Raw genomic sequence first — 25,151 nt, forward strand, 5'->3', positions numbered from 1 at the left:
TATATTTTTCTTTTCAGTCAAATTTCGTTGAACTAAAAAAGCTTGTTGCTTTAAGCCAAAACAGATTTCTGTCTGATCTGTTCCACATGTTATTTACAAAGACTGAGGATCAAATTAAATATTCAGTATTTCTGCCATTACTTTCACAATGCTGCACATTAATTAGCTGCAATGTTTTTTTGTTTTTTTTTACCGTTTTGGCCAAACTTGCTTGTGGCGTTGGAGGAAGTTTGTAAAAGCGAGCGGCGCACAGTGAAAGCTTGCAGCTTTCTGCACCATGTGGCCTCCCTGCAGCGTTACCGAGGCGCCGCCCGTCCTCCCCGTCGTACAGTCGTCCCGTCAGCGCGTTTGCGGCGAGCTGTTATTTCTCCCACCGCGGGAGGAGTCCTCTCGATTCCCCTCCCTCCGGTTTCGCTCTCCCGCACGCTGTCATTTCTCAAATATTTGTTTTCTTCGCCGGTTCCTTTCTCTCCTCTCGGCTTCCTGCGTTCATCACAGGCACGGCGCGGACTCCTGAACAGGATCTCTGCCAGCGGGAGCTTTGGCTTCTGCGGTATTCAGTGTGTGTGTGTGTGTGTGTGTGTGTGTGTGTGTGTGTGTGTGTGTGTGTGTGTGTGTGTGTGTGTGTGTGTGTGTGTGTGTGTGTGTGTGTGTGTGTGTGTGTGTGTGTGTGTGTGTGTGTGTGTGTGTGTGTGTGTGTGTGTGTGTGTGTGTGTGTGTGTGTGTGTGTGTGTGTGTGTGTGTGTGTGTGTTTCCAAACACACGATAGTAGTTTCACAATTATCAATTGGTGACGTCTCTTAATGAAAGACGGCAGCAGGGAAAAGATAATCCCTCTGTGTATTCATGGGAATAAAAAACCCCAATGAGACACAGAACAGGGTAATCTGGCTGAATTGTGGTTGTTTGCCTGTTTTGTTGTACCGCGTTCAGGAAACCTTCGGTTCGTCCTTTTGTCAATCAGCTCGTTTCCCCGTTTGAGCCGTTTTACTGATTGAAGTTGTTTTTATTGAGTCGATCTTATTCATGATTCATGATCTTATCACCATTCATCTGTTAAAAATCCAGACACGTCGTCGTCGTCGTCGTCGCGTTCCACTTTGCCCTTTCTGTGTAACGAGAGGAGTTTAATGCACAACAGACATAGCGAGAGTAGCAACTCAACACTGAGACCCGAGCTGAGACGTCAGTGATGCTGCCATGAGAGACGGCAAACTGGGGGGAGTCAGGGGGAGTTGGTAAAAAAAAAAAAAAAAACATAATGAAATGTCCAAAAAACTTTGTCTAGCTGTTGCATTGTGTTTTGCACCAAAAGGTTTCATTAAAGTTGGCTTATACTCTGCGCCACAACAAAGAAACGTTTAAAGCTGAAGATGAAACGATGAATTGCGAGACAGTTAAAATAAAATCAATACAAATGTGTGACAAATTAAGTCGGTTTAATAGAAAATGCATCGAAGTGCAAACAGCTGAGGACGCAGTCTCGTTTGGCATTTTGTTTTTGAGCAGAGATGCTTCCCTTCTTTGATGAACGTCCTTCATGTTCGACGTCCTTCCTCACGCGCAGAGCGACCAGACCATCGGGGCAGATCTTTGTTTCAACACTTGTGGATTTTGATTCAAGTTCTTTGCCATTTCAAAAGTTTTCTAATTAAGAGGCGTGGCGGCATTTTGGCTTTCCAAGGTCAGAAAATGAAAATGGTGAGAAAATAATGGACAAATGTTGCAAGAGAGCAGCTCTCTACAATCCTCAATCTTCAATCTGAATCATCGACTGAGCATGTGCACAACAACTGTTTACTACAGCCGCGGCGCCATGCGCAGCAGCAGCACGTAGAAAGAACTCCGTCCAGCCATTAACGCTTATCAGTGAGGATAATCTGAGAGGATTTTGTGCTTCTAAAGTTCAACTATCTGATGTTCTGCTCCAGTAAAGAAGGTGTGGTCTTTTCCTCTCGCTCAACTAAAACATTTCTGGTGTTTGACAGTTGCTGAACTGTTTGCTGGGTGTGTTGCCTGAATCCAAGTGTCTCTTTTAATTGCAGGACTGTACAGTTTATGAGATGGAGGAGAAGATCCTGGAGGTGGTGAGTGCTGCTTTTTTTTTGCTTTTTTTCCCCTCCGTATGCAAGAACACACAGAGGAGATAATGGAAAGCACATGTACAGGAACACATTTCCACTTCCTGTCCTGCAACAGGCGCCCCGTGATGTTGTGTGTGTGTGTGTGTGTGTGTGTGTGTGTGTGTGTGTGTGTGTGTGTGTGTGTGTGTGTGTGTGTGTGTGTGTGTGTGTGTGTGTGTGTGTGTGTGTGTGTGTGTGTGTGTGTGTGTGTGTGTGTGTGTGTGTGTGTGTGTGTGTGTGTGTGTGTGTGTGTGTGTGTGTGTGTGTGTGTGTGTGTGTGTGTGTGTGTGTGGCTGCAGGTTTGTTTATTCAGCTCGGGAGCATCCACTTCCTGTCTTAGATAACACATCCTGTTGGTAACGCCGTTGTTCCCAGAGTTCAGCCGAGATTCACTGACGTTTTATTCTCACTTCCAGTTTTTAAACAAGCTTTTTTTTTTTTTTTACATAATTTTTATTGAAGAACTTTTCCGAAGGAACGCCTTAAATCGTCATCCCAAATTTAGAATGGATGGTGGTTTTGTATTCACACCAGGTCGCAAAACAAATTAAATAAATTAGTACTAGAGTTGTCAAAATGGGCGCAGATTGATATCATCATGATTAATCTGATTTAAATTCCTGAAATGTCTCTGTCAAGTTGTCACCGCAGCCCAAACTGGTTGTTGATCCGGTAGTGACAGTTTCCTAATTATGGTGACGCTTTAGTGTCTGAAAATCTTTTTTAAATTATTATCGTGTAGAAAACTGTTGTACCTCGATTAGTCCAATATTTGAATGTGGAGTGTAGTAATGAGACATTTTGACCTCAGCTACTCCTCCTGTTGTCAGTTCGGCTCCATAAATGATTACCAAGAAAGCGCCACATTAAAAGTATGAAAACAAACGTAAGTGACTTTATAAAGCTGCAGTAGCGTTTAAACCGCATCCCTAAGGAGAGATCCTCTTTCTCAGACCATTTCTCATGCTCGTCAGTGGAGCTGGATGATAAGTACCTAGAATAATATCACTGGATTGCAGAGTTTGAAATGGTTTAAGTATCCGTCCATCAAACTCCCGGGTTATTGTGTCCAGCTCAGCAGAGCCTTTGGAGACGATCACCAGTTAAACTCAAATGCATGTTTTGGGTCTGTGTGAGGAAACCAGGGTACCCACAGAAAACCCACGTATCCACAGGGGAGATGCTATGAAATCCACACGAAAAGGCCCACGAGCCCAACCCAGACTCAAACCGGGGAACATTCTTTCTTTTTGGACCAGAGTCCTGACCACTGGATCTCTGGGCGGACATGTTTAGAACAGAAAAGTCATAATTGGATGTTCACTTTGTGCTCTGGAGCTCATGTAATCACCGACACCAGGAAGCCACTAATCCTGGTTCTGCTGCCCCACATCCGCTCACAGTTTGCCACATGATGGTTGTTTTTGGATTAACTTCACCTGCAGTCGTTCTGAAGGTGCAGGGGTGTCAAACATCAGGCCCGTGGGCCAAAACCGGCCCCGCAAGAGGCTCCAATCCGGTCAAACCAACCACGCAAATTGTATAACAGATTTCTTAAGCGTAGCGACACTGAGGCCCGAGCTGCGATATCGATGATGCTGCTATGAAAGATTGCAAACTAGCATTAGCCTCAAAGCCAGACTGTCAGGGTGAGTTTGTAAAAACACCCAGAATGAAATGTTATTATTTTGGACACTTCACTGTACTTTGCACCTGAAGCCTTCATTAAAATTGGCTTCATGTTGAGATTGTTATTTTCTACAGCCGTTTTTGTGAAAAGCCGAACCTCTTCATCTCGAATACTTTCGCCACCAACAAAGAAAAGGTTTTAACGTTGCGACATCGAATGAAAAATCGAATGAAAACAAAAAGACAAGAAGTATGAAAGCTGTTAAAGAAGTGTGAATAGTTTGATCTTATCTTCGCAGCATTGCCACATGTTGGAGGAGCAGCGTCACGTTTCATGAGTTTTGGCATGTTTAAGGAGTTTAGGGATAAATAAAGCCTGGACAGGATTCGCATGCTGAGCTGAAGCTTGAAGCTAAAGAAACTAAAGTTGGAGGCCAACAGAAGGAGCTGGACTAATTATCTCTCCGGGGGAGTGTGTTTTCCTGGTTTACTTGTAATTTCCTGCCCGTTTGTGTTTTCCTGTGAACCCGGAGCTCCAGGGCTCAGTGGCTCGGTTCAGTCGGGCCTCAGGATCCTGCAGCAGCCACAACACCTCCAGCAGCTTCAGCCATGTTTAGAGACGCCGTGCGACGCCGTGCTATCATGTGGCGGCTCGTCAAGTCTATTGTTTTCTCTTCCTGTTCCACTGAAAGGTCGCAGGTCAGGGCCAGACGGCTTTAGTGCTGTACCGGCTTCGTGATTCAGCATTTTAAAGTCATTCTGGGAGAAATAAAGCGCCACTGCCTTCCTCTTTTACAGAAAGCAAAACATCGACAACGTATGTAATGTCAAAAATGAGACATTTTATTCCTTAATAAAAGAATACTAATAATAGAAAAGAAATTCATTTATTGTTGCTCCATGCAGAATAGAACATACAGAAAGTTAAATGTCAAATAAGACGAGATAAAAAATGATTATAATATTATTAAGTACAGGCTCAACAGAATTCCACACCGAGTACCAGAAAACACAACAGACACTATTTACAAAGAGAGCTTATTAATAGTTCTTGTTTGGCAGGTACGTGTCTCTATATTCACCTTCGCCGTTGGGGGAAGGTTATGCTTTTGTCTTCATGTATTTATTTATTGGTTTGTATTTATGTATATACGTTGCGAGAACTATTAATCCAACTTGCGTGAAATCTTCAGTGATGATTTGTCATCATCCATTGATCAATCGATTCGATTTTGGGATGTTTATGGCAACTGTTCCAAAGAAATCCCAATAAACCGGAAAAAAAAAAAAAAAAAAAAAGTCCCATACAAAGCAGATAGGAGAGGTACCTCATGGAGGAGATCAGCGTCTGTCGCCATGGAGACGCTCCGGAGCTCGCGGTAGATGTTTAAGTTTAGGCAAGTACCCAGAAACACCGGTGTGAGCGCGTTGACGTGGGTAGTGATTATCTGCGTGTTTCACAAAGTGATGTTGCTACCTGACAGGCTAGTTAGCATCAATGTGAGCTAACGGCTATCACGCTAGCGATGCTAACTCGGTTTCCGCGCTCTACCGAGTGCCCGTTCTACTTTTCTCCTGTAATCTTCACCAGCAGTCAAGTATTTGGACATACACTCTCACTCCATGTCTTTTCTTTCTTAACTTGACGGTTTACTTTGTAGAATCTCACTGAAGGCTTCAAAACTACGAAGGAACACACGTGGAATTATGTAGTAAATAAAGAGTGAAATAACTCCAAAAATACTTTATACATGCATTTCTTCAAAGTACACACCCTTTGCTTTGGTTACTGCTTTGCACACTCTTGAAGGAAGATGCTCCATGATCTGGATGTTAGCAGAAGTTTTAATCAATTTGAAACTTCAGTTGGCAGAGTTGATATGATAAATCCAGACTATCGGTCAGGTTCTAACTTGTTGCTGTTACATTCTAACGAGCTGTTTGTAGCAGTGGTCGTTGCCTCCAGTGGAAACAAAGAATTCAACCGCTAGAAGAGTTCAGGGACGGATTTATTGGTTATTTTCTTTTCTCTCCTGCGTGTTTCAGTCTCGAGCTTTAAACAGTATCTGTGAGAGGACTATCCAGGCAACGTCGGACCCATCGAAGACCGAGACGTCGCGTCTGGAGGAGGTCCACATCACCAACATCAGGCCCGGAGAGGGACTGGTGAGTTCACATAGCTCGAAAAAAAGAAAATTAAAGTCTGGATAGACGCCGCCGTGAGACGCTGCCGTTAAGAAAAAGACGCAGTTCATCTCTACTTCCCCTCAGAAACACTAACGGGTAGTTCAGTGAAGCAACAGAACCACACCGAGGTCCAGAATGGAAAAGCCCACGTTGAGAACCACATGAGGTCTATCTATGTAGGAGAGTTCTGGGTGCATGTCTTTATATATAAACTCTGCTTCTCCCTGCATCCTCCAGGGGATTTACATCAAATCCACTTACGACGGGCTTCACGTCATCACGGGAACAACAGAAAACGTGAGTTGTGTAGCGTCAAAGTGTTGCTTTTTTAAAAAAAATCATGTTCGTTCTGTTAAAACAAGACAAAGGCGTCTTTCCTGGGAAGATTTCTAACTAAAAGTGAATGTTGATAGATTTGATGATGATCATACTGCCAATGATGAGAACTTTGAAAAGAAATAAAGCTTCACCGTATGGATGCGTCCTCTGCTTGTGCCGATGCCTCAGTGTCTGTCCACACTGATTGTCCGCCTGTCCTTCAGTCTCCTGCAGATAAAACACAGAGGATTCACGCCGGAGACGAAGTCGTTCAGGTCAACAAACAAACAGTGGTGAGTCACAGGCTCTCTTTTTTTTTTTAAACTCAATGAGGTGGGAATCAGTAGTTCAGGTTGGTCTGGGACCAGCAGAGAAGTTCTCACCTTCAAGGTTCCTTTGACACCTTTTCAAGTGAAAACAGAAAACTTTCATTGCATTTTGGGCGTCGGTTCACATCACAACGGTGCTTGGAACGATTGAGAACGATATTTTTTTAAATGATCCCACTTCGTCTCCATGGAAACGTTGACAACAGCAACATTTTGAAACTCCTATGACTCCGTCTCCATGGAAATGGGGAAACCAGAACTTTTTGAAACCACTACGATTTAGTTTCCATGGAAACGGGCGGGAAAACGCAAGTTTTTGAAAACGTTGTTCTGCACATGATCAGTCGATGGATGAACAATATTTCATGTCCTCCAGGACCTGGTAGTTTTATTTTGACAGTCATCATAATAACAATCCAACTCGTCCATACAAATGCGTGTGTTATTAACACTCCCATTAGTAATGCGTATCAGCGTATTGTGTTTCCTCTGAGTTCTGCTCTGTGATTGGTGCAGGTGGGCTGGCAGCTGAAGCACCTGGTGGAGGTGTTGCGGGCGGAGTCTGGCAGCGTCTCTCTGGTGGTGAAGAAGAGGCCGTGTGGACCGTCTGGCAGCTTCGCTCCCGCTCCACTTAAAAACCTGCGCTGGAGGCCGCCGCTCGTGCAGGTGAGCCGCCAAGACGCCATTTCTAACATTAGTTTTCTGCTATTTTCTATGATGATTTTTGGGCAGAACTACAAGAAACTTTTTTAAAATCGAACTTGTTTGTGGCTCCTGAACTGACATGTGTTTGACGCCATTGCTTTCGAGGCCTCAGACCTTCAGCAGTGTGACTTCGCAGTGTCCTGCCGTGTTTCCATGACAGAGCTGCACCTGGCGGGCTTTTAATCCCCCGCCGTAGCTTTCAGTTGCTCCTGTTAGCGACTGGAATAGAAAACGCCCGGTCCGCTGCTTCTCTGAGGAGCGAGGCCGAACAATGAAACCCTTCTTCTTCCCTTTTCCTGAGAAAGAAAAAGAAAGGAAACAGTCCAAACATCAGACTCACATGTGAGTTCACAATGTGACGATCGTGCTTTCAAAGAGCCACGTTCGGGGCCGCGTGTTGACAGAGGTGCAGGATGTGTGTGTTTGGGGAAGATATGCTCAGCTGATGAGCTCACGCTCTAATCTCAGCTTTCAAAAACAACAGTGAAGTCGCGGCGTCATTCACCGCAAAGGTTATCGAGCGGCGCTGACGTCTCCTCGGCCTCATCCAGGGCAAAACAATCAATCCTCCTCAAGCCATGAAACGCTTTTCCTGGGGTTGATTTTGTGGAACGTCGATCAGGGATGCACCGATACCGCTTTTTTAAAGGACAAGTACGAGTACTAACCTTTAGCGACTTGCCGACACAGAGTACCGATATGAGTCCTTATTAAATGCCAGTACTTCATACACATATGATGTGTGAAGAATATTGTAGTGAACAGCCTTAAAGGCTCCAGTGTACGACTTCGTCTGCAGTACGCATCGGGCAGCGTAGCGTCTATCTCAGGCCTGTTCTCTGCAAACTGTAGACCAGGCGTCTCCAACCCCGGTCCTGCTTCGACAAACCTAAATCGAATGATGACGTCATCACCAAGGTTATGAAAAAGCCCAATAACGAGCCCAACATTGCAATCAGGTGTGTTGCAACTGGGAGGAGCTAAAACATGCAGGACAGGGACCCTGGAGGACCGAGGTTGGACACCCCTGCTGTAGACTGTAGACCGAGGGACGGAGCTCACTGTCAATCAGTGTCTCACTCATCTTTAGCTCCAGTTTTTACACAGAAGCATTCTGAAAACTTTTGCACGGAAATGGCAGAAATACTGAAAATGGTGTCATTTTCATGTTGGACCACTAGTGGGTGCTGTTATTTGTTTTTTGCGATGAAATCACACACAAGAAGAAGAAAAAATGCTATAAACGTTAACAATCGGAGGACATGTAGACAGAGGACTTGTTCTCTTGTTCACCTGCCGCTGACAAATGACGTCACGTAACACTGGCCAGGTTGTATCGGTGATCTTTTTACGAGTACCTCGTGCAGTACCGGGCTCGATACTCGTATTGGTATCGGTGCAGCTCCGATGTTGATACTTTCAAATGCGGTTAATCCTGTAGTGTAAAACTAATAGAATTCCTCTCTGTCTTGACTCAGACCTCTCAGGGAGATGCCGGTCTTTACAGATCTCGACAGGGAGAATCCTCGGACGCCTCGGGGAAGAGAGGCAAGACGGCCATCTTGGATTTGTACCTCCCTCCACCTCCTGCAGCACCATACGCCCCGAAGTGAGAGCTCCAAATACCTTTGATTTATTTATTTATTTATTAATTATAAGCACATATTTTAACATTTAACTCATTAATTGACAAGTTTCCACTATTATGTTTCCGTCTTAACGTTACTTTTCAGAGACGGGAACATTAACATCCCTCCCCTGGTCAAAATGCGTCCCAAGTCTCCCAACTCATGTCTGGATGCAAACGTGCGGCGGCGCTCGGCTGTTGTGGAGGACAACAGACTGTCCATGGGTCCCCAACCCGAACCCAGCCAGCCAATCCCGGTGCGCCTCAGACAGCGCTCCTCTGCACGCTGTAAGTTCCCGTCCACCTCAGCCTGTCTTAACGTGGGACCTCACAGCTCAGTGACCCCGGCTGCCTGCACCTTCCCTCCACCTCCAGGTAAACCTCGCCCCGTCTCCATGCCCGTGGAGGCGTTTTCAGCCGCTTCGGACACGTCGTCCCGACACGGAGCGCGAGGGAGGAAAGGTGAGGCGTCTGTCCGCCTCATTAACAGGACGCACGGCGTGCTCTGAATTTTTATCTGGTCGATTATTAACTCCGAACGCTGCCGCAGCATCGGTGGAGCTGATTTTAGCTGTGTGTGTGTGTGTGTGTGTGTGTGTGTGTGTGTGTGTGTGTGTGTGTGTGTGTGTGTGTGTGTGTGTGTGTGTGTGTGTGTGTGTGTGTGTGTGTGTGTGTGTGTGTGTGTGTGTGTGTGTGTGTGTGTGTGTGTGTGTGTGTGTGTGTGTGTGTGTGTGTGTGTGTGTGTGTGTGTGTGTGTGTGTGCATGTTAATGAGCAATGTGGGGACATGAGGAGGAAGACTGTTTTCCACTGAGACCTGAATCAGTTAATTGTACCATTAAGTGACCAAACAAGTTTCAGAAAGTTTTAACAAGCGAGGAAGACTCAACCTGAGGACATGAAGAGCTCGGACACTTCACACCAGATCAAGACAGATCTTTCTCTTTACGATTGGAATATATTACTACCAATTTGACCAGATCAGGTTTTAACAGATTAACCCTGTTGCTACCGGATTGATTTAGTTTTGTTTAAATGTGATGGTCGAGAAAAATGTGCATGACGGATCCTTTCACCAGTGAATGGATGGAAATCAAAGTTTTACTAGACTCCTTTTCTGTTTAATAAAGTCCAGGAGTGTCAAACACATTTTAGTTCAGGGGCCACAAACATCCCACTTTCATCTTGAGTGGGTAAAACAGTGCCATAATAACTTTTAGATTTAAACTTGAAATTTTGTCCTTGTGGTGCAGAATATATGTAATAAATTCACAAAAATCAAACAAGTACTAGAGAAAATCACTACAGTCTCTAAATAAAGTACATTTTTATGAAACATTCTGGTGCAGATCACAGTGAAATGTCCCAGAAAACCCTGTTAGATTGTTATTTCTGGTCATTTGTTTTACAATTTCCTTTCCATTGGCCCATGGGCTTTATGTTTGACACCCCTGGTTTAAAGTAGTGTGGGTTGGTGGTTCAATCCTCGTCTCTCTCTACGTGTTAAACCGGGCGTGTCAAACATGAGAGGCCCATGGGCGAGTTTGTAAAAACACCCAGAATGCAACAGCTGGAGGAGAAGTTTTCTGGACATTTCTCTGTATTTTGCATTAACAATCGGCTTCATGTTGAGATTGGAGGGATTTCTAGTGGTGATTGTGAAGATCATCACATGATACCCAGCCCCACAACAAAGAAGAAGGTTTACATTAAAAGGTTCTGACGGCACTACTCTACATGGTGGGGATGAAACCGGACTGTTTGTGGCCTCTGGACTGAAAGGTTTGACCCCGCGGTGTTAAATGTTCCAGGTTGAAAACCTTCCCGGTCTCTTTGCTGTCGCAGTGTTTATGTGATGACGTGTGGGTCCCTGGTCTGACCTCTGCCCTCTGAAGCAGGACAGGACGTCCTGCACCGATATCTGAGCAACGAGGGGATCAGCACCATCACGGAGGAGGAGCCGTGCTACCCGCTGCCCTACCGGGGTCACGCCCTGGTCCGGGGCGTGGACCACATCCGAGGCAGCCAGTGTTTCATCAGCGCCGACCTGCACACCACCGCCACCATCCCGTACCAGGAGGCCACGGCCAAGAAGCCCGCCGCGGCCGCCGCGGCCGCCACCGCGGCCGCCGTCTCTCCGGCTCCGCCGGCCGTCACCAAGCAGTCCGGCTCGCTGTTCAGCGGCTGGCTGGCTCGGCTCCGGCTGCTCAGCCACTGAGGAGGTGTCAGAGTTCAGTTCATCTGGGAGAGGAGATTTTATCTTCTCGGCCCGACTCGCCGGAGGTCTGTGAGTTTCAGGTTCAACACCCTCAGCAAGCTGGAAACAGGAAGTAATGAAATGCTGCTGAGGATCGCAGACTGTGAAAACATGTCCCCCTCAGGACCGTCAAGCTCATCTAGTTTCAGAATAAACCCGAACGACGTGAGTGAACAAAACCATGATCCCTCTGAAACAGAGAGTTAGCTGTTACCTTAAACACTGTTACCTTAACTACTTTTCATTTCATTTCATTTACACCTGAAGTTTGATGTTTTTATTCTTTTGGCACAAACATTTGTAGAGAAAGTATATTTATAGGAATGTTTGATTTTAGCACAAACAGCCCCAGTGTCTAAGTACTATGCAGAACAAATCAATGAAAAAAAGGTTCTGAAGGCATTCCTCAGGGAACCGTCCCGATCCCCCTTTTGTTTCAATCTACAGGGATTATTAATGTCTCTCAACAATTATAAAGAATGTGCTGAACTGCAACTGTTCTCACCCTAAAAAATCTATTTTTTAAGACAGATTTTTACTAATTTAACTTGGTTAGGAGCCACTTAACATGAACATTTCAATACAGAGAAAAACAAACACCTCATTACACTGTGGTCTTTCTGAGCACAAAAACTTTTACATACCTGAATGAAAAGTTTTGCTTTCCCCTTTGATACTCTCATCTGACGTCTGGGATTCACATTAAGATCAAACTATATGTGCATGATGGAGTTTTGTACTCTACAACTAAAGGTAAAACACAGGATAATGTTTCAATATGACTCAAATATCTTCATTTTAATTGTCAGTCTGTGGAGCAAATGATTGTTTTGGGTCACGGCGGCTGCCTTTATACCAACAAAGCACAAGAACCGCAACGTCTGTGACGGGGAACTATAGCTGGAGTTAGGATTCTGTTTTTAAATGTAAAGTCACAAAGTCTCCTTCCTGATTATACAGAAGTGCCTTAAATCTAAACGCTAAATGCTTTGTTATATTATTGTTAAATAACCAGTTCTGGGCGAAAAGCTGAGTCAAAGAAAACAGAAAAATTCCCAGAATGTTTAGTTTTTTTGTGCCTTTTTGATGTAAATCAGTTGATCTTCACTGCAGATGAATGAATCTTGAGTTTCTTCCAGCCGAGATGAATCTGCTGCTGTTCAAGGACTGAATGGAAGTGTCGCCCCCTAGTGGGTAAACATGATGGCTTCAGACTGAAGCCTGTATCTTAACTCTCTGAGCCTCGAATACTCTGGAAAGAAAAAACCTTCTTTTAGCCTCAACGCTTCATATTTTTCACCCCAGGATGCAAACGTCTGAAGAAATACTGCAAACTTTATGACTGGAGACGAATCCGACCCGCCGAACACTTTACACTGAAACTATTTACACTTCTCTGTCCCACATTGTTTTTCTTCCTTAAATAGGCTGAAAATCCTCTTTTTCACTGTAAATCTGCTGAAGATGAAGCTGGTTTTTATTTTCTAAAGGTTCACATTTCTTCTTATGCAAATAACAAAAACCAGAAATGCTCTAAAATATATAAATATATATATATATAATGTTTTTTAAAGTGTTGATGTTAAACTTCAGAGCACCTCAGAAGCCGTTAGGTGCTTCCCGGTTGTAAATGTTTCACTTTGTAAATATGCTTTCCCTGCATTTCAGACTTTTACCAAACAATGTGTGATTTCTCCACTTTTATCCGATTATTCTGGAGTTTGATGTTACGAGACTCTTCTGAAGCTTTGCAGTAACAATATATTAATATGGAAGAGATTTTAAGTGTTTTACCACATATCGCAGTAATAAATGCTTCCTGACCAACGTGGGCCATTTTCAATGCTGTATTTCAGGTTGATGTTAATAAAGAGTTTATTTTTTCCTGTACTCTGTAAAGTGTAAATACCGGATGGAATAAAAGGATTATGAGAAATGTTATCGCATTTACACTTCCTGTGAAATCGTCCCAGTTTGAGTTTAGTAAAGATTTGGGGGGGTTTCAATTCAAGTCCTTCCAAAATGAAAGGAGCTTAAAGTGTCGTGTTGCAGCAATTTATAATTCCAAAACCGTTTGTGTTAGATTACCTGACTCGTAATAATCCAGCTGAGAGAAAATTACCCAGGAAGCCTTTATTGTCTTCATATTAAAGTCATGGAGGTAAATTCAAAAAGTCTTGCCGTCTTCACAGAATTCTAAACAGTTCCGATATGTTTCAACCATTTTTTTGATCTCAACATTTTGGCAGTTTTAAAAAGACTTAATTCCATTTCTGTATTTATTTATTTTACAGGAAACTGTTTTCTGTGGCTCCTTTTAATGAAAATCCTTCTAAAGGTGTTCCTCAGGGAACCGTGCTGGATCCACTGTTTATAAATCTAAGGAACTCTTGATATTTTAACAGAATAGAATTTGTAATTATGCTATTTCAAATTTTCTTGAAAGGAAACTTGAGGTTTTTCATGAAGGAATACTTTCTGATGGTGATTTGAAAAACTTGAATCTTTCAGTTGAATCAATTCTGAATTCTGATCACTCCGGTTCAGATTCTGTGCTTTTATGATCGATAAATAGTGTTTAGGAGCTTTGACACTTTGATAAGAGATTATTGGAGATAAATGTGTTTAGTTTTTTTAGATTTCTGCAAATAATCTGGAGTATTTTCTACTTCTCAATATATATTTTATTATAATTAAAAATGCTGGATAAGATCATTTTAATAAAACATATAATTATTAACATTTGTTTGAAATCTACATCATATAAATAGTTTTACATATATTTTGTTAAGCAAGGTTGAAAAGATGTGATTTATTCTTCGTTCAGAAGAAAAATGCAGCAAGTTTGGTTTTTCTTTTAGTCCCAACAAGGATAACAAAATAAAAGATAAATCCCTGTTAAGTGAGAGTATAAACAGATTTAAATCCTTATAATAGAAATAAACATATGTACACCTCATTTTCATTATATGCTAATTTTCCCTTTATACTGACTTTAACCTTCAAACCTGAGTTATGATTTACCAGATCAACATTAAAGGGGTCATATTATAAAGCTTTCCAACTATTTCACTTGGTCTCATTGGTCCAACTTGGATGATAGGAGCTGCATTCAGAATCTGCTGTGTCTGTGTGAGCTGGACTGGCTCCGCCCACACAGCCCATCTTGGGAAGAGGAGGAAGTACTTCCTCTCGTGGTGCCATGTGCCAGAGCAGAGCTGCCTAATTGTGGGAGGAGTCAAAAGGTGGCTCTACCTTGATTGGGATTGGCTAAACCCCCGATGACACTATATAGGGTTTGATTTCTGATTGGCTGGTTGGAGCAACACACTTTTTAAAACCTGAAACAAGCCAGGGAGAGAGAGGACAGACTGTCTTCACTTCTGGGACGTCAGTCCAGGTATGAGGACGAGTAGTACTGATGGAAAACTTTAGAAAGGACATTTTGGACAATTTGACTATTTAAGATTGAAATAATCTCCCAGCTAGCTCAGTTGGTAGAGCATGAGACTCACAATCTCAGGGTAGTGGGTTCGTGTCCCACGCCGGGCGCCACCTTCCTGTGGGCTCACCACCTGCAGGAAGGTTCTTAAATGGTGCATTGTGATCTGGGTGACGGTGCTCAGACTGTCACCCCCGCGACCCGGAAACGGATAAGCGGAAGAAAATGAATGAATGAAAAAGATTGAAATAAAGAAAAAAAAAAGATTTACCTGCGATGATTTCAGTAGGGTTGGTTTATTGGTGACTTGGTTGGTCAGTGGGTTTACAGTTTGTTTGTTTGGTTGGTTGGTTTATTGATGGATTTGTTTGTTGGTTGATTTATTGGTTGGTTGGTTGGTTGGTTGATTGGTTGGTTGATTTAATAGTTGGTCGGTTGGTTGATTTGTTGGTTGGTTGGTTGGTTGATTCATTGGTTGGTTGGTTGATTTATTTGTTGGTTGGTTGGTTGGTTTCTTGGTTTCTTGGTTGGTTGGTTGGTTGGTTGGTTGATTTGTTAGTTGGCTGCTTGATTTATTGGTTGGTTGATTGATTTATTGGTTGGTTGGTTGGTTTCTTGGTTGGTTGGTTGATTTATGGGTTGGTTGGTTGGTTGGTTGTTTTATTGGTTGATATATTGGTTGGTTGGTTGATTTGTTTATTGGTTGGTTGGTTGATTTGTTGGTTGGTTAACAGGATAACTCAAAAACCTGTGTTCAGACTTTGATCAGAAGGCCAGGTGAACAGATAATGGGACATGAAACAAGTGATTTGACTTGTGGGCAGCTGGGAGGAGGACGTCTTCCTCCCGGGTGGAGGCATGAGTGTCTCTGTCTTGTTATATTTCTCCGTTTCAGGGTTTACATACTTTTATTGGACGTTTTTGAAAAGATTAGATAGTTCCAGTTGTTTTTTTAATTTGACTTTCTTCCACAAGAGGGAGCTCTCGTCCTGCCACGGGCTGGGGATCAGTGTGTGGGACTACATGTGGTCTTACAAGTAACAACTACAAGACAACACACACCCGTTCCTCTAATGATTCCTCAGTGTGCCGCTGACGCCACCTATGGACCACAAGCTGCAATAACACGGGACTGGGACCTTCTCTTTAACTGGTTAACTGGTTTAAACTACCTGTGTGTGTGTGTGTGTGTGTGTGTGTGTGTGTGTGTGTGTGTGTGTGTGTGTGTGTGTGTGTGTGTGTGTGTGTGTGTGTGTGTGTGTGTGTGTGTGTGTGTGTGTGTGTGTGTGTGTGTGTGGCAGTTTGTCTCTCAGATCAGCTTTCAGGTCTTTTGGCCTTAAATTAAATAAAAGATGATAAATGGATTAATGAGACTTGATGATTAGTGAGAGAAGGAGAAGATCACCGGTCACTCAGTCGTCTCCTGGTTGTGACACGTGGTTAAACAGCCTTTCATTGGGTGGTGGGTTTTCATGCTGCTCGCTCACTTCGTTGGTTGGCTGGTTGGTCAGTCAGTCAGCTGGTCAGTCAGCTGGTCACTCAGCTGGTCAGTCGGAGGACTGTTTGGTCAGTTGATCATTTAGTCAGTTGGTCGGCTGATTTGTTGGTCAGTTAGTGTGTCGGCGGGCTGGTCAGTCAGTCAATCAGCTGGTCAGTCAGCTGGTCAGTCAGTCAACTGGTTAGTCAGTCAGCTAGTCAATCAGTCAGCTGGTTAGTCAGTCAGCTGGTCAGTCAGTCAGCTGGTCAGTCAGTCAGCTTGTCGGTTGTTGGTCAGTCGGTCGGCTGGCTGATCGGTTTTAAATATTTGTTTGTTTTATCGTTGCTTAAAAATACTTTGAAGTAGCTGCTGATTTCATTTATTTATTTTTATTGTTTTGATGAGCTTCGCTTTTGAAAAACTATAACAACAACACTGCACTTGTTTCTTTGTTTATTTGTTTGTTTTCTGCTCCATTCATGTTTTCTGTTCTCAGCAGAAGGTTCAGTCGCTTTGAACCCCTCCACCTCCTCTTGTACGCCTCATCTTCCTCTTCCTCCTCCTCTTCCCCTTCCTCCTCCTCTTCTTCCTCCTCTTCCTCCTGCTCCTCTTCCTCTTCTTCTTCCTCCTCTTCTTCCTCCTCTTCCTCATGCTCCTCTTCCTCTTCCTCTTCTTCTTCCTCCTCTGCTTCCTCCTCTCCCTCCTTCCCCTTCTCTTATCCTCTTCCTCCTGCTCCCCCTTTTCTTCCTCTTCCTGTCCAAGCCTCATCTTCCTCTTCCTCCTCCTCTTCCCCTTCCTCCTCCTCTTCTTCCTCCTCTTCCTCCTGCTCCTCTTCCTCTTCTTCTTCTTCCTCTTCTTCCTCCTCTTCCTCATGCTCCTCTTCCTCTTCTTCTTCCTCCTCTGCCTCCTCCTCTCCCTCCTTCCCCTTCTCTTATCCTCTTCCTCCTGCTCCCCCTTTTCTTCCTCTTCCTGTCCAAGCCTCATCTTCCTCCTCCTCCTACCCTTCCTCATCTTTTCCTCCTTCTCTTCCTCCTGCTCCTCTTCTTGTTTGATTCTCATCTTCCTCCTTCTCTCCCCCTTCCTCTTCTTCTTCCTCCTTCTCTTCCTCCTGCTCCTCTTCTTGTTTGATTCTCATCTTCCTCCTTCTCCTCCTCTCCCTCCTTCCACTTCTCTTGTCCTCTTCACCCTCTCTCTCTTTTTTAATAAACAAAATGTAATGTACATGCATATACACATATATCAACTCATACATACACAGAAAATGTATTCTCCAACAAATGAACAAGTGCAAGTGGGGATATCAAAAAAAAAAAAAAAAAAAAAAAAACTCTCGGATCCTCCTCCTCTTCCTCCTCTTCCTCCTCCTCTTCCTCTCCCTCCCAGCCTCAGTCTGGCTGTTTGGACCGTTGATCATCGGGAGCTGCAGAAAGTTTCTAAAGAACAACGTGCAGACCGAGTCTGAGCCTCTCTGTCATCCGGCTGAAAGCAGCGAGGAGCCGCGGAGCAGCGAGAGGAGACCCGGGGAGGAGAGAGAGGAGACCCGGGGGGAGAGAGAGAGGAGTCCCGGGGAAGAGAGAGAGGAGACCCGGGGGGAGAGAGAGAGGAGTCCCGGGGAAGAGAGAGAGGAGACCCGGGGAGGAGAGAGAGGAGACCCGGGGAGGAGAGAGAGGAGACCCGGGGGGAGAGAGAGAGGAGTCCCGGGGAAGAGAGAGAGGAGACCCGGGGAGGAGAGAGAGGAGACCCGGGGAGGAGAGAGAGGAGACCCGGGGGGAGAGAGAGAGGAGTCCCGGGGAAGAGAGAGAGGAGACCCGGGGAGGAGAGAGAGGAGACCCGGGGAGGAGAGAGAGGAGACCCGGGGGGAGAGAGAGAGAAGACCCGGGGAGAGAGAGAGAGCGCATACCCGGGGAGGAGAGAGAGGAGACCCGGGGCGGATAGAGAAGAGACCGGGGAGGAGAGAGAGCGGAGTCCCGGGGAGGAGAGAGAGAAGACCCGGGGAGGGAGAGAGAAGACCCGGGAGAGAGAGAGGAGACCCGGGAAGGAGAGAGAGAAGACCCGGGGAGGGAGAGAGAAGACCCGGGAGAGAGAGAGGAGACCCGGGGAGGAGAGAGAGAAGAGACCGGGGAGAGAGAGAGGAGACCCGCGGAGCGCAGCACGGATTCGGGGGAGCACAGAGAGGAGACCCGCAGCACCACCAGGAGTTTGCCTCTTTATTTCGACTCTCACAGGTATTAAATTGTTGTATGTAACTAACCCAACGTCCAAAAACACGAATCTGTGGCTTAACTTCATCCTTTTTTTAAATTACCAAATTAATTGGAAAAAAAAGCTCACTTTCAAGATCATCATTTGTGGTTCATATTTACTAATGAATTTAACTTCTACGTGTTTCATTGAAGAAAAATCCATATTTGGACTCAATAATCCAGAATGATATTGACAAATACAGTATTTAAGAATTAAATAGTAATGCATCACCCGGTGCCCTGTGCAGGCTGAACCCTGACCTCACCCACAGCAGGCTGGGATCAGCACCCTCCAGCACCCTGCGACGCTGAACTGGAAAAGCAGGAAAGATGATGGATGGATGGAATGTAATGCATCATATTTTCTAAGTTTTTGTTTGAAATCAAGCGGTTTAGTTCCATTTTTAACAGGAACTGACAGATTACTTGTATTCGATCTGTTTCTGTCTGGAAAGTATATTCTTCACATTCGGTCAAATACATTTGTGAATAATAATTAATTTTTTTTTAACCAAACCTTTAGTCTTTCCTAATTAGGGTGATAGTTTGTTCAAGTTTGTTTCCAGCCAACTTGCATCTGTGAACCCCACATGGTTTATTGCTGGGCTATTTGGGCACCAAGTGGCCATAGGCTACACATTAACAGCCTACATAGGACCCAAGTCATCAAGCTGAGAGGGCCCCATATAGGCTCACTAATGTGGGCTTCCTTTTTGGGTCAATAATGGGGAATGTTTGCATGGGCTCAGAACGGGCCACCATATGGGTTGACTAAATGGGTTAAATGTGTGAAAACACTGTTAAAACCACATGGGCTGACTGCATTGGTTCAACTAGGTTGCTCACATATGGACTAAGGGGTGAAGACACAATGGGCACACTCGTTCAAACCTTATTGGTAAGACTTGGACCAGTGCTTCTCAATTATAACTGAGCTATTTGGTACGCCACCTTAAATAATGCGAACACTGCTCGATGGTTTACTGAAATAGCATTCACAAAGTGGGATGATTGTTGGTAATATTCGGGACGTTTTCGCCCAAAAAACTCAAGCGGCTTATCAGTGTGATTGGGGTTTAATGTCTTTAAGTGACGCCTTAATTTATTTGTCTTCATGCTGTCCGCTGCCAGCGTGGCCACGTCCACACCAGCCAAAACGATCTTTCTCCGTGTCAGCGGGGATTACATCGTCTTTTTTCCACAGCATTTTCCTTGGGGGTCACACACGCCCCACTATTTGAGAAGGACTGACTTGGACAAACACAATCATTACCATGTAGGCCAATATATGCGTTGAAGAGAGTACACAAATAGGTTTACCCATATTTGGGTGAAATATGATGAACGCCACAGTGAAAAAGCCATATTTCAGCCCAAATTGGCCCCAAGTCGTACCAAAATCAAACCTAAAGATGAGACTCGCACATGCAGCCTTGACGGGGCCCCATATTGTATCAGAAATCTTTGACGAGTACGAGTACTCTATGCAGTATCGGACTTGATGCTGGTATCGGTATCGGTGCGTCCCTAATAAACATGTTTGGTCGATGAACTTTTGAACTTTTTGTTTTGTACAGATGTTCTGAGCAAACATGGCATCGACCTCTTCCCCTCTCATGTTTCAGGACGTCTGAGGATTTAACGGTGATCAAACTGTCCGGAGCTCCTGGGACGTGTTTCGTTGACCTCAGCGATGCTTCACAGTGAGACGAACCGCGCGTCGCAGAGGAATTGTGAAGCGACGAGCCGGGCGCCGCTCGGTTGATGGTTTTCTTTTGGACGTCGTTCCCCCACGAGGCCCTGCTACCGCCAAGACGACGTCGCGGATAACGATGTCGGCCGACAACAGTCCGCCGCTGGCCCCGCCTCAGCATGCAGCCCCACCCACCCCGTCGCCGTCGCCCAGCCCGCCCGCCACCGTCTGCAGCCGCCTGTCCAACGGCAGCCAGACGGCGCCCAGCCCCACCAACTCGCGGGGGTCGTTTCACGGCGGCGTCTCCTTCCTGCTGCAGATTGGACTCACCAGGGAGACGGTCACGCTTGACCCCGGCGACCTGTCGCTGTCTGCAGTCCGGGAACTCGTCTGCTCTATCGTGGACCAGAAGGTAAAACACCGACACAACGGGTTTTTGGCTTTGGATCAAATTAAAGAGCAGCGGTTTCCTGTTAAACCAGATACGTTGATGCTCTATGTACACAAACAGAAGCACTGGAAACAGTGGAAATTCCACTGCCTTCATACTTGCAATTTCAAAACTATGTCCTTGTACTTGGAAACAACAGAGACGCTGAAAATTATGTAGTTCGCATGCCAGGCCACCTGTTGGCGCTGTTTATTGTTTTTGTAGAGAAACCACACACACATGCAGCTGAGAACACGACGCTATAAACGTTAACAATGGGAGAACACAGACATTCCAGTGGACAGACAACCAAGTTGGATTGTTGTTGGGTTGTGACTGTCAAAATAAAACTACCAAGTCCCAGGAGAATAAGTACTGGGAGTCATGACACTCTCAAGGAAGCATTGTTCTTATCATCCATTTACTGATCATGTGCACAACCACTCGTTTCTACGACCGCGGTGAGCATGCGCAGTGGCAGTGTTTTCAAAAAGTTGTGTTCAGTGACTCTGAGCAGCGTTGTTGTGTAAACAGGGTGTTGATCTATTGAGATCCGGGGGTGAGGGACTCCACTGGGCCTCTCAGGCTTTCAGGGCTCAAAGGTTGTTTACTCGCATTCTCAATAAATCTACTTGGAGTTGAAAATGTTTCTGTTCACAACCGCAATTATGGAGGTTCATGTGAGAAAAGTGTGTGTGTGTGTGTGTGCGTGTGTGTGTGTGTGTGTGTGTGTGTGTGTGTGTGTGTGTGTGTGTGTGTGTGTGTGTGTGTGTGTGTGTGTGTGTGTGTGTGTGTGTGTGTGTGTGTGTGTGTGTGGACTCAAAGATAAACTGATTAAAATTGGTGTTCTCTGTGTGACAGTAAATGACACATCGCCAAAATGTCTTCACTGTATAGATGATTAGTGTGGACAGACGTGATTACACAACGATGACAACGTCTCCGTAGGCTGGAGGCTTTATGAATCAGGTCGCAAATGTGGAAATGAGAAAACTGTTTGAGTAAACGATGTGTTTTCTGTTCACACGGTCTGAGCCGGTGTTGGTAAAAACTTTGTGTGTGACGGTTCAGGCATCTGCTCTCAGATTATCTCTCATCATCTGCTGGTTTTCTGGTTTTACTGCTTTCGCTGCACTAACCACCTGTATTTACAGCACAACACGCATGCACTTAATTTGTTATAATGGCTTTCAGCGACATGGCATTGACTTGCATTCACTTCCTGCCGACTTGTCTTAAACTCAACTGACTGCTTTGTGCCTGATTCCAAACCTGTAGTTTCTCTTGAGGACGTTTACTCAGTCAGATCTTCACCCTGACCAGTATTGAAGAACAAGTTCACACACTGACGCATATGTAGCCTTTTGGTGACGTTATATTTACTTTCCTTCATTTCCTCCAGACCTAATTCTCAACTATAAATAAGTACTACTTGCTGAACAAACACACTAAAGCAAATGTGTCTTTGAGGGACATCGCATTGTGTTGTAATTATATTACGCTTACAAAATCGAAGGCCCCGTTTACACGACAATGGTATCAAGTGAAGACGGAAAACTTTGCTTTTGTTGTGTTTTGGGAGTCTGTTTACCACGTACACTGAAAACGCAACTCTTTGCATCGGTTAACAAGGTGGAACTATTCAAACATGCTCAGTCTGTCTCTGTGGAAATGGCGGAAATTGCTCACAGTTGTTACCGCTCAAAGCGGCGCGTTTTCATATGAAATGTTGTCGTGTAAACTGAGTCCAAGGGCCTGTCCACACGGGGACGCTGTTGTTTAAATAGGTTCCAGAGTGGCTAAATCTGAAAATGCTGCCTTGGCTTCTGATTTGTAGACGGGCAAGACGCACATTTGTGGAGAGCGATGATGTCATCGCGGCCCCCTTACGACCCTCCCCACAATGTCACTTAACAACAGCAACGGCGGACGACATATGTACTACAGATGTACTACAGAGAGTACACAGCTGTCTTCAGACGAGCGTTTTTCCAAAAACTCTAAAGACAGCCGTTATCAAAGCTCTTTTAAAAAAGAGTAATCTGGATGCTTCAGTAATTAGTAACTACCGTACAGGCCCATATCAAACTTTTCTTCAGTAAGATTATTGAAAAGGTACTTTTTACACAACTTAATGCTTTTATGGCACAAAACAATGAGCTCAGTGTTCTCCAATCTGGATTTAGGTCAAACCACAGCACTGAAACACTCTGATTAAAGTGCTGAACGACGTCTACATGAGCAGGGACACTTCCAGAGTCTCAGTTTTAGTCTTACTGGATCTTAGTGCTGCTTTGGACACAGTTGACCACAACATCCTGCTGGACCCACTGGAACAATGGCTGGGAATTTGTGGCTCTGTACTCTGTTGGTTTAAATCCTACTTGCAAGATCACGATTATTCTGTGTCAGTAGCTGATTATGAATCTGAGCAAATGAAAATCACTTGTGGGGTTCCTCAAGGCTCCATCCTTGGGCCCTTTTATTGAACATCTCCATGCTCCCACTGGCTCAGATCATGGAACATTACAACATCTCTTCTCAGAATTACGCAGATGACACTCAGCTCTATACATCAGTGTCAGTAAATGACCTGATACCGGCTGAGGAAATGTAGAAATGAAATGAATGAGTGATGAGTCAGCACTTTTTACAACTCAACCCAGAGAAAACTGAGCTCACTGTTTTTGTCCCCAAAGGTTAAAGGTCAGTGCTCATCTTGACTCCAGGTCACTCAGGTCATCAAATCAGGCAGAAATCAGGGTGGAGTTCTGCACTCAGACCTGAAATTCAACAACCACATTAAGACAAGAGCTTCCAGCTTCCTACCATCTGAACAATGTTGAAGAATCAAAGGATTTCTGAGCAACAAGATTCTGAGAAACTTCTTCTGCTTTCATTTTCACTGGGTTGATTATTGTAACGGAGTGTTTACAGGCCTCAGGATTAAATCTGTCAGACAACTACAGCTCATCCAGAAGGCTGCAGCCAGAGTTTTCACCAACACAAAGAGGGTGGAGCACATTACAACACACTGAGGGTGGAGCACATTACACCACCACAAAGAGGGTGGAGCACATTGCCCCCCGTGCTCCACCCTCTCCACTGGCTGCCTGTGTATCAAAGGATTGACATCAGAATGGTCCTTGGAAGCTTTGAAGGGTCTCGGCCTAAATCATCTCAGATTGACTTGTAGAAGATCAAACCTCCAGACCTCTGAGGTCCTCAGGAAGAAGGTTGTATCACTGCTCTTACAGTCAGAAGAAACAAGGTGAAGCAGCTTTTAGTTCCTACCTCCTCACCGTGGAACAAACTTCCTGAACACCTGAAGACTGCTGACACACTCACCTCTTTTAAATCAGGACTTAAAACATTCCTAGATGCACGGGCTTTAGAATAAACAATAGATTTTAATTACTTTATTAGATTTATCTTAATAAATCTCTTACCTTATTTATTATACATTTTATGCTGTTTTTAAAACTTTTATGATGTATTTCTTTTATTAATATATTTCTTATTACTTTGTAAAGCTTTTCTGTAATTCATTAATTTATTTAACTTTTTTGTAAAGCATTGTGAATTGCCCTGTGTTTGAACGGTGCTCGATAAATATATTTGCCTTGCCTTGCCTTGCCTTGCCTTGCCTTGCCTTGCCTTGCCTTGCCTTGCCTTGCCTTGCCTTGCCTTACATCCTCCAGATCAAGCTGCAGAAGCTACTGATTCTATTTGCGTTGATAAGTCGATATTTTGTATTTCTCGAATACGAGGATGAGCAGGAGTATTCTCCGTGTCTTCTTCTCTGTGTTTGGTGTATTTCTGTGGCGGAGTTACAGCGCCACCTAAAGGCCTGGCATATGTACTACACTGTTTTGAGCCATGTTCATGCGATGTGTGGACGGAATTTTTTTTAAGGCAAAGACAGGGAGTAAAAAAAGATTGTTTTAACTTGTGTGGACAGGGCCTGAATCTCTCTGTAACTACTGCTAACAACTCAGCCTAACCTTCAAACACTGGATTTTTCTAATGGGATCTTCAGTGCCTTTCCCCACAAAGACAACAATCCCCCATAATGTGAGAGCATGAAGAGATTTACCACCACACAACACAATAAATACAACCACACGCACACACACAACCATGTTTCAATTGATATACACACTTCAGACCCTCCAGAGATCTGTTGGTTGATCGGTGGGACTGAGTGTGAGATTGTTCATGCAGTTGGGTTGTTGTTGCCGTTTGTTCGTTGCCTCCGTTGAGGGAAAAGTCTCTCCACTGCAGACGTTACTTCCCGGTTGGCGTTGCTGAGTCGGCACTGTGTCCTTCCTCTTTCACAGCTGTGCGTGTCGAAGATTCATCAGGGCGGGTTTGTTTGTTTCTGAGTACTCCTCGCTGATCTCACTGATCACGACGGAGATAAATCACTTGAATTATGGTTGTTCTAGCTTACAGCTCATGGTCGTCAACGCTGCAGTCTGTGAATATTCAGTCATTTTCTGAACTGGCATGTTGGTGACGGTGGGTTTGTGCGCCAGTGGTTGGCTTTACCGCAGTGTTCGGAGGAATTAGAGATCGGAGGAGGGGGTCAGCAATCTGTGGGGTTTCAGGGGGGAAATGGTTGCCAATCACAACAGTCGGGGCCGTTTGGTAATACCGTGGTCATCAGAGCAGCTGCCAGGGGTGTTGGTG

General features: G+C 44.7%; 2 protein-coding genes across 3 annotated transcripts in view; both read left to right on the plus strand.

The window, feature by feature from the left end:
• LOC308126168 (connector enhancer of kinase suppressor of ras 3-like) overlaps positions 1-13,114 on the plus strand; it is a 39,538-nt gene extending 26,424 nt beyond the window's left edge. Inside the window, exons 5-13 of the mRNA XM_080490340.1 lie at positions 2,046-2,087; positions 5,799-5,918; positions 6,177-6,236; positions 6,482-6,550; positions 7,103-7,252; positions 8,770-8,900; positions 9,025-9,206; positions 9,294-9,380; positions 10,816-13,114. Of these exons, the coding sequence (XP_080346466.1) occupies positions 2,046-2,087; positions 5,799-5,918; positions 6,177-6,236; positions 6,482-6,550; positions 7,103-7,252; positions 8,770-8,900; positions 9,025-9,206; positions 9,294-9,380; positions 10,816-11,135 (1,161 nt within the window). The 3' untranslated portion in view covers positions 11,136-13,114. The remainder of the gene's footprint in view (positions 1-2,045; positions 2,088-5,798; positions 5,919-6,176; positions 6,237-6,481; positions 6,551-7,102; positions 7,253-8,769; positions 8,901-9,024; positions 9,207-9,293; positions 9,381-10,815) is intronic.
• A 4,872-nt stretch (positions 13,115-17,986) lies between these two features.
• The window catches only part of LOC308126164 (serine/threonine-protein kinase D3-like), a 39,903-nt gene continuing 32,738 nt past the window's right edge, over positions 17,987-25,151 (plus strand). For both annotated transcript variants that reach the window (XR_013936418.1, XM_080490335.1), the window contains exons 1-2: positions 17,987-18,318; positions 19,962-20,441. Coding sequence is in view for 1 of the 2 variants with exons in the window: in XM_080490335.1 (XP_080346461.1) it covers positions 20,169-20,441 (273 nt within the window). In the remaining variant the exon portion in view is untranslated. The remainder of the gene's footprint in view (positions 18,319-19,961; positions 20,442-25,151) is intronic.

This window comes from Lipophrys pholis (genome assembly GCF_963383615.2).
Source record: "Lipophrys pholis genome assembly, chromosome: 21".
Classification (NCBI taxonomy): Eukaryota; Metazoa; Chordata; class Actinopteri; order Blenniiformes; family Blenniidae; genus Lipophrys; species Lipophrys pholis.